The following is a 14,290-nucleotide window of genomic DNA, read 5'->3' as shown; positions in this document are numbered from 1 at the left end:
GATCAAGACTCCTCACAAAACAGTGGTTTATTTCTCACAGGCACACATCTATATTACCATCATGTAAAAAGTTTACAAGGCAGTGAGTCGAGAGAATAATGAAATCGAGCTAGCCCTATAGTTTCTTGCCAACAGAGGGTGACAGACAGAATTAATAAACACTCCCTGTACCACCTAGGAGGCAGGGCTGTCAAGAGCCCCAAAAGCTGCTGGCATTTAAGATACTTCAGCCTGTGAAATGATAAAGCTCTGTACTCCTCAGTACTTCGTAAATCACTCTCACAGATAAGGAATCCACCAAGCATAATAAAACTTTTTATTTGTTTTCTGATATTGCTTTGAAGGGGAGAGTCTAAGGCATAGGGAAGCAGGCTTCAGGAAGAACAGCGTTTAGATAAAACCTGGCCACAGGTGGCAGTGATCTGTAAACTGCTTTGTCGTTGATCACCAGCCCATGTTGTCTGGGTCTGGCATTTGGAATGCCGGAGTCTCTTGTCTTCTGTGAGAGTTCTGTGCTACAGCCGTGCAGATAAAGGTGCTGTTCATTAATCTCACAAGATTCAAATAGTGATAGTGATAGTCTCTGGATCCTGCTCCTTGGAGCTCCTGTGATGCTTTATCTTGGTGTTTGGGATTTTTTGTTTTAAAAAAATCCTTGCCCACCTTTCCTCTTGCCGTCGGTGAAGCAGCATATGAACATATGGGTGGATTGCTCACAATGGGCTCTCCCAACCCCCACCCTCTTTATGTTATCAACAATCTAAACGCACAGGTCCAGCCTTCCTGATCCAGGCAGTAACATGAGTGGGACAAGTTTTTCTTTTTCTTTCTTTTTTTTTTCTGTGAATTGAACATCACATGTCATCAAGATCAAATTGTCTTGGTGGCTACCAAGAACTTGTACTTACGCTGGCAAAGAGTTTGCATGGATCTTAATTTGAAGGCCGTTCTGTAGACGGATTTCTCGATCCTATTAAGAGCACCTGCAAAGAGAACATGAAGCATGGTGGATAATGATTATCTCATTGGACATATCCTACATCCTGGGAGGGAACTGGTGGGCTCCTGTAGCCTTATTTTGTAGGTGAGACAATTAAGGTAGACAGTATGCTAGTCTACCTGTAAATGTTAATAAAGGACATGTGACAGTTTCACAGTACAGATTTTTGTTGTCTCATGACAGATTTCTTGTCTGATATGACTGGGGATCAGTCCTCACAGCTAGCAAAATTTAAAATGACATATGATCTTCTCATGTGTTCATGCTGGTAATGAAGTTCAACAAAGCCTTATAAGGTCTTAAACATGAATTGTTTGATTTATTTTAGGCAGCTGAAATTGCCTGCTAAAGCTGGTTATTGATGGTACAAAGCAGTGGTCTCCACCTGTGCTTTCTGGCCTAGCCACATCTGCAGGACCTAGGGCTTGTTACAAATGCACATCCTAACATGGGTGTAGCATGCTGTCAACACACTCCAGGGGCAGGCACAGTAACTTGAACAATGCTTCAAAGTAGATGCGATATAAACTAAAGTCTTGAAAGCTTCCTGTACAAAAGGAATTTATTGATTCTAGAACAATAGTCTAAGGTCCAGGGAACTTGCAAATGACTTTTAGAAATGATCTATTGACAATAAGATCATCTAAAGATCTTGGTATCAGCTACCACATCTTCCTTCCAAATATATGAACATATGTATAGATTAGGGTTCACAAATAGAAACAGAAAATAAAATTCAATCTATTATTCTGTGCCATATCCAGCCAGCGGGTACTGATTTCAAGTTCAAGACTCCCTTGGCAAGGTCTGTCAAGGAGACACTACCTTGTTAACAACAGTGTAGTAGGTTGTTCTAATGTCTGATATTTTATTTATTTGCTTCAGGTAAGGTATATTATAGCAGGGCTATAGAATATTATTGGTGCTTCCTCCTCCTATATTTAGCACGGATGTTAAGATAATGTTTAACATATTATCAAATGCATCATTATGCATGATGTTCTTTATCACACTGAATCATTGAAATCTTTTACATTGGTGGTACATCTCAGTTCATAGTAGCCATATGCCAACTATTCCAAAGTCATGTGTTTAGAGACTATGTATCAACAGCTTGGCTTTAGGGAATGTTTGGGAGAGAAGCTATATGGGGCGCCGATCAGGTACCCAATAGTTGGTTATGCGTCTTGCATCAGGGCTGCTAGCTGAGCTGAGGTAGAGATTCAGCCATCATCAGTGCTAGACGTGAACAATATTGTGTTCATCACTTAGGTTGCCTGAGTAGAGTGTAGTTAGTGAATAGAAGGTAGGGCTAAGTAATAGCTTGGTGTGAGGAACATAATCAGTTAATTGACTTAAGAAGAAGAGAAACCCAAGAGGGAACACAAGAAAGAAACCCAAAGATATTGGGAGAAGGCAATAGCTGGAGGTCAAAGGTGAACTTCAGAAAGCAGAGGCAAGCTATCAGTTTGATACCCACACACCACCAGAGCATGAGCTAAGAGCTAAAGTATCATCTGCTTATGAGTTTAACTCGATCCTTGACGTCTTTACAAGAGTACGTTCAGGAGAGCCGTGGCAGTAGACCTCAAAATGCAAAGGACTGAGTGGAGGAGAAAGATCAAGAATAGACCCCCAAAGCATGTGATTTTCAGATGACCTTCTCAAGACCTTTAAATCCAAAGTGAAGATGAGAAAGCCAGAATAAACAGCATATAACATGAAGACTGAATTGCAGAGGTAGAAGAGATTCTAGAATATATATATATATGTGGACCAGGGAAGAGGAACCAGAAGAGAGAGACTGGTTGTAGACTCAAAGAAGTGAGGGGTCTGGCCAAGTCCCTTTGGGGGAGCACATGCACGTGTAGCACACCTTCACTTTTTTTTCTAATGAACTGCTTCCCCTAATCTGAGTTCCCAAAACCCTACATGTGTTAATGCTAACTATCCTCGGTCCATTGGGAAATGAAGCCCAAGTCTACACATATCAAGGTGTGTACATACCAACGTGGGTCCACAATTTACCACCTGCATCTTGGTTCAGGGACTCCTTGTTCAAGGTATCAGGCCAACAGACTGAGTTTTTCCTGCTGGATTTCAGCTTGGAAGTGTGGATTGGAGCAGCAATCACTCTCCTATCAAGGTTTGCACCTTGACAATGAAACCAACACAAAGAAAAGGAGCGGGGATGTGCCGGGGGCACTGCTTCCTGGTGATGGCTCCTGAGCATAGCACAGGCTATTCTTTTCTTTCACTTTAGCATTAATTAACAAAGACAGCCATATAGATTTATAATGCGTAACTGTTCTCTCAGTGTAGGGAATGAAACATGGGTATGTGCTAGGCAAGCTACTCTACCACTGGGCTATACCCTCCGGTCCTTCTTTGTGTAACACGTTGTTTTAAAATGCGTACACGTTGTAGATCAGTTACACAGATCTAACCAATATATGCTTTACCTCACACGGTTATGTGTTTTTGGTGGTGAGAAAAGTTAAGATCTAGTCCCTTAGCAATTGTCAAGAATGCAATGCATTGTTGTCCTATTGCCATCTCAATATAAATCAGTTCTCTCCATGGAGTTATCACCAGCACAAGGTGAAGCCTCTTTGAATAAAACTTTCTGTTGCCGCTGAATACAGCTAACATGGGTGGAGAGAGGCTGGATGGGATCGGGTGCACAGCTGAAGGCATTAGTTTTGCTGAGTATCCCGTCCCTCATTCCCCAAGAGGAAGACTAAGAAGAAAATGTGATGATGGAATCTGTTTTTGTCTGAGGGCTACTGTTTTCTTCATGAATGGGGATGAGTTCACTCACTTAGGAGATGGTAGGGTGTGCTTTTTTTTTTTTTTCCTGTCAACTTGGTACAAGCAAGAATCATCTGGAAAGAGGGAGCCTCAATTGAGACTTCTATTAGACTGGCCTGTGGTCAAGTCTGTGGGGCATTGTCTTGACTAAGGATTGATGTGTGTGGGCTCAGGCCACTAGCACTGTGCCACTCCTGGGAAGGTGTTTCTGGGTTGTACAAAAGGCAAGCCCAGCAGATGGGGTGCTCAGTAAGCCAGTAAGCAGCTTTCCTCCACGGCTTCTGCTACGGCTCTCACCCTGAAGTTCCATCATGACTGACTTTAAGCTGTAACGTGAAATAAACCCTGTCCTTTCTCAAATTGCTTTTGATCATGGTGTTCATCACAATAGGAAGCAAGCTAAGAAAGAGGTATAAAAACGTCAGGAATAATGAAGTCAAGATTAGTTAGAACTATGAGAAATAGAAGAAACGAGTTGTAAAATTTGGAAAGAGCTGTCCTTGTGTTTTGTATTTTGAGCAACTTGTACATTGAAATTTTTCTGTGGTGACAAATTCCAGTTAAATAGTTTATAGCTATAATGTTCCTTCTGGAGTAAAAGTTTTGTGTATAGCTAAGCTCTGAGATCAAGACTGACATATTAATTATGCTAAGGAGGGAAGATTTGAAAATACAACTAATTTCAAATTTAACATCAGGTGGTTTCTAAGATGCAGGACACTGGGAATAAGTGGGCTACAATGCAGGGGAAATTTTGTGATTAGAAACCCAGCCGGCCCTTCAGTCTTTGCTAAATGGGCCCCAAAAGGAATGAAATAAGGAACAGTTCAGTGGATTTCACTGACTCAGGCGTATGTAGCAGGAGAGTTATAGTAACATTCTTTGTTTTGTTTGTTGTTCAGCCAGCAATTGGAGAATTTAAAGGGTGAAAAGGTGGTATTTCTTCTGTCATCCCTGTGTGTGTTTCAAAGGCCAGGTTCTTTTAATTCTTCAGGGGAGAGCTAAAGCCTCTTTGAATTTAAGGATCACTTAAATTTCTTCTTTGAGTTAAGTCCACTCTACTGAGGCCCTAGTACAACAGAATTTAACCAGCTTGCATTCTGGTGAGTGCAAAGCCAGTTGGCGCTGCTAGAAAATAAAAGAATAGAGATTTATTGTTGACAGCAGGTAAAGAGATCATGGGAATTGTTTTCAAATAATGATTTCCTTGAACAAAGAAAGCATGAACTTTTGTTTGGGAAGGCCAAAATATCTATATCTTTCTCTGTATCTATGCAGTTGAGGGGCAGCCACATTTTTGAACATGTTAAAAGGTACATTACTAACACATTTGTTATAGAGTCACTAGTCCAGAAGCAAAGACGGCAGGTACATTTGGGGGGACCCCAAACCCAAGACATAGACCACATTTTTGAAAGGTTAAAAATACAGATACTTCTGGATGTGCTATCTTGTGTAATAAAGATGGCAGTTTGGACTGCCTATGCCCAAATTTCATCACTTTTTTTTTTTTTTTGGTTTTTTTTCGAGACAGGGTTTCTCTGCGTAGCTTTGCGCCTTTCCTGGAGCTCACTTGGTAGCCCAGGCTGGCCTTGAACTCACAATGATCCGCCTGGCTCTGCCTCCCGAGTGCTGGGATTAAAGGCGTGTGCCACCACCACCCACAAAATTTTATTTCATGATGCCAGAAGGTCTTGTGTAGACTGCAGGGGAAGAACTGTCATCGACAGTCTTATTCAGCTGCAAACCTTGTATACAAAAATAGTGCCAGGCAATATTAACTCACTGGCACAATAGTGGTACATCTGTTATGGATAACAATTGCTTCCTGGTAGGATCTTATGCCTGCTTCACAGAAATTCATATTTGCTATTGTGACTCTAGCTGAAAATCCCATGGTCGGGGAGTTCAGCAAGACAATGCTGAGCCAAGCCATCCATCTTTGCAAAGTTAGAGCACACCACAAGCCACACTCTGAATTTAACAGCTGGCTATTTATATTTGAAATTTCCACATTTGCGACTCAATAGGTGAAGGATCAAAAAATAGTCACAAAATTACACCCACACAGAACACAGACCTTTCCTTTAAATTAATCCACAAATAATACGTAATAAGAACTACTTCCACAGAATTTATATTTTATTAGGTATTACAAAAGATCTAGGGATGATTTTCAGTATGGGTCAGATATGCACAGGTATGTGCAAGTACCATGACATTTTATGGGAGGAATTCAATCATTTGCAGATTTGCATCTCTGGAGTTTATCAATTCTTTGTAAATACCAAAGGACCACCAACTACATATTGGGTCATTAAGCAATACATGATCATGAGCCAAAGACCCCTATATAAGGTAGATATAGGGGTCTGCCTAAAGATTGTCATCCAAGGAAGAGAAAGTGCCCCAGCTCCTTCATGTCTGGTCTTTTTCAATAGCATTAAACAAGCAGATTACAGAACCCGCAGTTTGTTCTAATTCCTTTGAGATTCAGTGCTTCCTTGTGCTTTAAACATGCTTGCTTTTCAGACAACATTAGAGAACGGGCAAGTCAGAGGCATCTTAGCCTCTCCTGCAGAAGAGTACACCAAGAGTAGGCATAGAAGAGCAGAAACAATTTATCAACGTGAGATACCTGGCGCATTTTGTTCCTCTGTATTTTGGCGGGTTCCTGCACCCTGATTTCTCTCGGATGCATTGAGCAGAGGAGAGAATCAGCAAACCCAGGGCCTTGCGGGTCTCCCGCTGCAGCTGCTAGGGAGGGAGAGGCACAGAGCGGCACAGCCATCTGGCCCATCCTTCCTGTCAAGTGATGCTTTGCAGCGTCATCTGATGAAGTTATGCAGCATAGCATGGCAAGCTGTGATGCCAAGCACCGTGGAGAATGTGTGAGTATCCCAGGCGACCTGCTTTCAGCCCCCTCCACTGGGCTCCAGTACTATGTTTTTTTTTTTTTTTTTTTTTGTCTGATAATGGGGACAAATTCAAGAAGAGGAGGAACTGCTGTAGGTCTCAGGCCTCAAGCTATGAACAAGCAGTTTTAGATGGTTAAAGCTATAACAATACAAGCTGTCTGCATTCTTGTTCATAGAAGCAGTGTGAGGAACAGTTCTTGGCTTTAAACCATCCTTATTTTTGCTCAGTGGCATTACTGTGTTTACTTTTTCACAGATATCAAGGTGAATATGATAATGTCTCTGTCCATTTCCCATCATTAGTTTAATACCCAGTAATACACACTGTAGGCTAGTTGGTATCAAAACATGGCCCAAGAAAACCCCATTGGTGCTGGCTGGGAACTTGTCAACAGTGCACACTCCCAGACTTCAACCCAGAAACACTAAATCACAGACTTTGTAGACAGAACCCAATATTTACCAAGGCCCATGGATGCATTCTTAATTGAGAAACACTGCACTACGGGTGAAAATTTGAACTGTTTTATCCGCGGCTTTGTGCATAGCCTATTGGTAGGAGAGCTCAAACCTGAAAAGGCCAAAGATAACTTGAAACATTTATATTGTTGTTTTCAATAAATAATATGAGGTCATAGAATTTTAAACCAAACAACTAAGGGTAACAGTCTAGATTTGCTAATGAAACAAAATTGCAAATAAATTTAAAACTAAAAGGGCCACCAGTCACTCTGGGGCTTACCCTGGCATTTAGAGATGTTGGAAGCAGGGGAGTTAGCCCCCCACATCCATTGACCAAATATCTGTTTAGTGATAACTGGGGAATCTTTCTCTCACTTTTGGGTCCATGTCGGACTATAAACTTAACTTGATAAAGAATATACAGAGATGTTATTTTAATGACAGGATACAAGTATTAGTGATAAGAATAGGAATTTAAAACATAATTACATTGATGCTAAGTTTTTTGTTCAATTATTCCTGGCACTTTAGAGACAAAAGATCAAATATTCTTCTACATGTTATGGATCTCTGTTCCAAAGAGAGAAGATCATTTTAGTCATCCCATAAATTACTTTTCACCCCCAAATTTGCCTGATCACTACTCTGTGACTCCGAAGTCTAACACCACATCTGTGTCTAAATTGTTGCCCCCAGCCTATGCTGACAAGCCTAACGGTAAATGCTCACCTTGTTCACTAGGGTCCATCTCATTGATTTCCTGGGATTGTGGGACAGATGGCAAGACAGTCCTTGTGACTAGAAATGAACCAACGTTTCCTGTGGAAGGTTTCACAGCGGAAGGATGATGGATGAGGGGCAGCCAACAGATCATTCACCTGTGGAGCAGCGAACACAGCTGTTCAGGGAGACCATCACATCCCTTGGGGGAAGTGGGGGATAAAAACAAGGAGCCCTGGGGTAGAGATTGCTTTCTTAGAAAACTGGGGATAGTTTGATTAAGTTAACACTTAAAAATTGGAGACAATTTCACTTTAAAAGTGTATTGAAATATCATTAGAAAAATATTAAGTTTACTTGAATGGAAAAGGCCAAATATGAAGCCCTCAATTGTTTAAATATCTAATAAAACTATACCAAATAATTCTATACATATTTTTTTTTTTTTTGGCTTTTCGAGATAGGGTTTCTCTGTGTAGCTTTGCACCTTTCCTGGAACTCACTCTGTAGCCCAGGTTGGCCTTGAACTCACAGAGATCCGCCTGCCCCTGCCTCCCAAGTGCTGGGATTAAAGGCATGCGCCACCATCACCTGGCCTACACATACAATTTTTAACAAATACTATCCATGTATCATACATGTGCACACATACGTGTCTATGTAGAATTCAGCCCATCTTTCAGTTAGAAAAGTCAATGAATTAGAAAAGTCAATGAATTAGCTCCTTGGTTAATAGTATTATGTTATTATTTAATATAATATAGTTATTATTTAAACTATACTCTTTCAACAAAAAGGATGTTATGCTTGGGCTGGAGAGATGGCTTGGCAGTTCAGAGCACATGCTGCTCTTGCAGAGGACCTGGGTTTGATTCCAAGCACCCACATGGTGGTTCACAGACATCTGGAACTCCAGTTCCAGGAGATCCAACACCCTCATCCGACCTCTGTGGGCACCAAGCATGCAGATGGTGCACATGCATACTTGTAGGTGAAACTCTCATACACATAGAATAAAATGAACAAATCTAAAAAGAACTTTAAAAAGAATGTTATGCTATAAAAAAATTTGCACAGTTATAATAAAAGACATTTATTGACATGAGCAGTTGAAGACTTCTAAAAAGTTAGATGATCATTAAATTTAAACAACATTTTCCACTCCTCCAGTGAATCAAAGAGTTAAAGTAAAAAATCATTTGGCAGACAAATACAATTTTAAATAAAAAATACATCGGAGACTGATTCCATTTTTTTTTTCATTAAAATATGATAGTGAGCTGGGATGTGGCTCAGGTGGTAGAGTACTTGTTTAGCACACAGGAAGCCTGAGGTTTGATTCCAGTCCATAGAAAGTGAGTTGTGGTGACATATTGTGTCCCCCAATATATTGTGCATCCTAATAAACTTATCTGGGGTTAGAGGACAGAGCAGTCACTAGACAGACATAGAGGCCAGAAAATGGTGGCACACATGCCTTTAATCCTATCACTTGGGAGGCAAGAGATCCATCTGGGTCTCTGTGAGTTCAAAGCCACACTGGAAACAGCCAGGCATGGTGACTCACGCCTTTAATCCCAGGAAATGATGGCAGGAACTAGAAAGGTATGTAAGGCATGAGGACCAGGAACTAGAGCTGGTTTAAGCTTTTAGGCTTTTGAGCAGCAGTTCAGCTGAGACCCATTTGGATGAGGACTCAGAGGCTTCCAGTTTGAGGAAACAGGATCAGCTGAGGAATTGGCAAGGTGAGGTGGCTGTGGCCTGTTCTGTCTCTCTGATCTTCCAGTGTTTACCCCAATACCTGGCTCCGGGGTTGTTTTATTAATCAGACCTTCTAAGATTCATGTTACAGTGAGTCTAGTGATGCATGGCCGTAATTTGGAGGTGGATTCAGGGAGATTAGAAGTTCATAGTCATCTTTGGCTACACAGCCAGCCTAGTCTACATGACATTCTGTCTTGAGTTTTTTAAAAAAATGAAACGAAACCAAATAATGGCAGTAGTGGCAACCTGAGACTCAACGAGACTTAGGGTGTTTCTGAATATTTCAAGTAGTATCTGTTTGGAAAGATGCCGCAAGCGTTATGGTAAGCACTGTCCTCATTATAGCAGGGCTCCCTCATATGCCGCCCCCCCCCCCCGAAGGCCCAGGTGGTGTGGGAAGGTGGCCACCCGTCCAGTCTGAACAGCTGGAGATGCACTGTGAACGTCCCTTACCTTACTCAGTGTCCTTCTCTGTAGCTATGACCCCAACATTGCAGAAGTAAGGAAGACGGAGGCATAGCGGATTCCCAGGTATGGCGTTCTCACGTAGGGTCGTTTTCTTCTTCTGACTGCCCAGCAGCTGCAGGCAAAACAGTAGCAGTTGGAGTTGCACTGTTTTTAAGAGCTCCACGAAGCACATTCATTAGTCATAAAGATCCTGAATAATTCAAGGTCACTCATTCGTCTCTGTTTCAAAGGTTGTTTTCGTATTAGTGCCAGGCTACAGGTAGGGAAGTAAGACATCGTCCAGTGCTGCTGGGAGTATAGAGCTCGGAAAACAATAACACAGACCCCAAGCCCCAGGTGATGGCACTTTGCAAACCAACCCAAAAAAGAGTGACACTGGAATGGAATCAAACTCATTTTATTAATTCTTTGGTAAATGCAGAGGTATGCTTATATATTCTAAAGGCACTAAATATAATACCAATGGTAATAATTTTTGATGAATTCACATTTCCTCCTAAGTTATACATATAACTAGGTCTTATTTCTAAAGACTTAAAACCTAGCTGTTTAAATCTTGTTAGGATCTTTAAGAAAGTATTATCACACAAACCAAATGTATTAAAAGTTTACAGCAAGGAATGTTCAGGATGTGGAACAGTTAGGGAATCAACTGTCACTTTTGCCAAAAACATCTGAGACAGACCAGATGGCTCAGTGGGTAAAGGTAATTTGTACCAAGCCTGAGGATCTGAGTTTAATCCTAGAATCCTCATGGTGGGAGGAGAGAACCAATTCCTACAAATTGTCCTCTGTCTTCCATACACATACATGTTTACATGCATAATACATCTCACCACACAAAGAGAAAGACACATGTACACACACACACACACACACACACACACACACACACACACACGGGGGGGGGGCAGAGACAGAGACAGAGAGACAAAGAGAGGAATTAATAAAACATAATTTCAAAATTAAAGTAATAATATACCCAAACCCAAAGCCGAGGCATGTTAATTGATGTGCAGTAGTGCAGGAGCTCAAGAGCCTGGATACCTGAGAGTTCATGCTCACTATGACAGGAGGGCATACAGTCTTTCTAGAATGTCCCTTAGTCACCATCAACTTGAAATGAATATGAAGCCAAGGATAAGCAGTTTACTCTTCCCTTTTTGAAAAACATTAGTACCTCACTGATAGTCTACCCAAAGTTGAAACTTGAGATCTATTAAAAAATGGAAATTGATAAATGATGGGGCAAGAATGGGATCAAGTGAGGATGGGGAAAAAAAGTCATCATTTGTCTATGTCTATATAAGCTGCATTGATTTCCTGTGAACAGGTAAGACAAAAATTCAGGAAGAAAGCAAATCTATTTGGGATTAAATCTCCACCTGGCTAAGTGCAGCAGACTTGGAGTTGAAACCTTATTTAGTTTTTACATTATATCTGCCTCAAGCCAACACAGTTCCTGGTACCAGCAATGGAAAACTGTCTGAATATTTTTCTAAATGCTGCCATGCTTAGATTTGGACAAATACATACCATAGACTGATTCTGTCAGTCAATAATCTGTATCTATAGAAAGAGCTGTCTAAGGTCCTAAATCAAATGAACCTAAATTAGATCATTTTTAAACACTAAGAATGATTAAGGTATACTGAAAGTAATTTTGGCAAACTGACCATCGGTAGTCTTAAACTTGGCTGGACTTCTGGATTCATTTACTTCTGATTAGTGGAACTTTGTAGCTACGATTGCAAACCCTGGCTCCAGCCCGAAGTCACATCAAGGCCTCCTCTTTCCTGCTAGCCCCTTCTCATTCCTCCCCTCTTTCCCCTTCTCTTTTTGTAAGTGTTTTAGGTTATGAATCAAATCCAGTTGCCATTTTACGTTGTAAGCGGCTGGCAAGGTCTCTTTGCTAACGTGGCAGTTTCTGAAAATGCTGATTGGTAATTGGGTCTCTGCATCTGAAACAGCTTCAACAAGCAAGCAGGTAGGAAGGAGTCAGGCTTCCTCTTCCACCACAACATGCCCTGGGTTGGCCACAGGGATTCTAGGCCAGCCAGAAACTAACAAGGTGTGGGTTCCTCATGGCAAATGGGTACTGTTGGAGGCAAACAGGACACTGCTCACTGTCTGTATTATACATAAATGTAAAGAATGTAACTGGAGAGAGAGCGCAAAGGGAGGCTTGATATGCTATAATTAAACCTACGTAGGCAGTCCTATATGGAAATCAAGACTACTTTATGAATATGTGTGGTGGTATTGTGTTCCCCAAAATATTGTGTACCTTAATAAACTTATCTAGGGTCAGAGAAGAGAAAAGCCACTAGTTAGGCAGTGATAGCACATGCCTTTAATCCTAGCATTCCAGAGATAGAAATCCCTCTGGATCTCTGTGAGTTCAAGGCCACATTGGAAACAGCCAAGCATGGTGACACATGCCTTTAATCCCAGAAAGCGAGCCTTTAATCCCAGGGAATGGTGGTAGAAAGCAGAAAGATATATAAGGCGTGAGGACCAGAAACTAGAAGCATTTGGCTGGTTAAGCATTTGGCTGGTTCAGCATTTGGCTGGTTAAGCATTTGGCCTGGTTAAGCTTTCAGGCTTCTAGCAGCACAGTTCAGCTGAGAGCCATTTGGATATGAGGACACAGAGGCTTCCAGTCTGAGGAAACAAGACCAGCTGAGAAGTTGGTCAGGTGAGGTAGCTGTGGCTTGTTCTGTCTCTCTGATCATCTAGCATTTCACCCCAATACTTGGCTCTGGGTTTGATTTTATCAATAAGAACTTTTAAGATTCATGCTAAAAATAGGTGTAGCTGAAAGTTTTTCTGTGTCCTGCCCAGTCCACAGCCGCTCAGACCCAAGTAAACACACAGAGGCTTATATTAATTAAAACTGCTTGGCCATTAGCTCAGGCTTACATTTAAACTCAGACCATTTCTGTTAATCAATATGTTGCCACATGTTCCGTGGCTTTACCTGTGTGTCATTAATTACATGCTGCTCCCTGGATGGCGGGCTGGCATCCACTGACTCAGCCTTCCTCTTCCCAGAATTCTCTTTGTCTGTTTATCCCGCCTATACTTCCTGTCTGGCTACTGGCCAATCAGCTTTTTATTTATCAACCAATCAGAGCAACACATTCACAGCATACAGAACATCCTATGGTGATATTTTATTTGTACTAAAATGTGATTTTATTTGTATGTTAATAAATAAAGTTGCCTGTGGGTCAGAGCTAATAGCAAGCCATAGCAGAAGCCGGGTGGTGGCACACACCTTTAATCCCAATCACATGACAGACAGATCTCTGTGTGTTCAAGGATACAGCCAGCTTGGAGACACACGCCTTTAATCTTAATACCAACCACAGAAGACCTGGAAGTCTGTATAGACAGGCAGTGATGAGGAGGTCATGTGGTTGGGTTTACAACCAATGAGAAGGCAGAACAGAAAGTCAATAAAAAGACAGATACACAGGAAGTAGGTCTCTTTCTGAGGGGAAGGATGGCAGCAGCAGGAAGGGTAAGAAAGTGTTTTTAGTATCGGCTCTTAGCTACTGCTCTGACCTCTTGGGCTTTTAACTCTGCATTTGGCTCTGTGTTTCTTATTTAATAAGACTGTTATATCTATAACATCCCACAGCAAACATGTTTGTATCTGTTGAGTCCTTTCAGAAAGAAGTTAAGTTGATAACACCAATACAAGAAAAAAATAGAAACCATTACCAAGGATGACATATCAAATGAGCCAAAAATATAATGTTCTGAGCCCATGTGGCTGTGTGCTTCAAGTCTCTGCTGTTTTCAAAACAAAAGATTCTTACAGTTATTATACATGAGTATTATTAGAAGACATACTGGCTTATCAAATTCATTTTATGAAGTTAGCAAAAATTTGCATAGTGAAATAAAGGATTTATAATTCTCCCTCTCTCTCCCTCTTTCTCTCTCTTTCCATTCATTCATACACACACTCACAAAAAGTTTATGGGCCAATATTACTTACAACCCTTTAAGAGAAAATCCTAAAGAAACTATAAACCATGTTAAAAGACTACTGTGCTGGAGAGCTTTAATTCTATGGGTACAAGAAAGGATGACTGACATTTTGGAATTGACATCATAATATATTAGCAAGTCCAAA

The 14,290-nt window shown here is 41.1% G+C and overlaps 1 protein-coding gene across 1 annotated transcript in view; it reads right to left on the bottom strand.

Annotated features, from left to right (window-relative positions):
• Nucleotides 1–7,939, bottom strand: part of Dytn (dystrotelin) — a 51,598-nt gene extending 43,659 nt beyond the window's left edge. Inside the window, exons 1-2 of the mRNA XM_006975005.3 lie at nucleotides 7,921–7,939; nucleotides 909–983 (exon numbers count right to left, since the gene is read on the bottom strand). Coding sequence (XP_006975067.1) covers nucleotides 909–983; nucleotides 7,921–7,939 — 94 coding nt within the window. The remainder of the gene's footprint in view (nucleotides 1–908; nucleotides 984–7,920) is intronic.
• Between the last annotated feature and the right edge of the window lie 6,351 nt (nucleotides 7,940–14,290).

This window comes from Peromyscus maniculatus, chromosome 13 (assembly GCF_049852395.1).
Source record: "Peromyscus maniculatus bairdii isolate BWxNUB_F1_BW_parent chromosome 13, HU_Pman_BW_mat_3.1, whole genome shotgun sequence".
Taxonomy (NCBI): Eukaryota; Metazoa; Chordata; class Mammalia; order Rodentia; family Cricetidae; genus Peromyscus; species Peromyscus maniculatus.
Note: the sequence above shows the minus strand (reverse complement) of the source record. Positions and strands in the feature narration are given on the sequence as shown.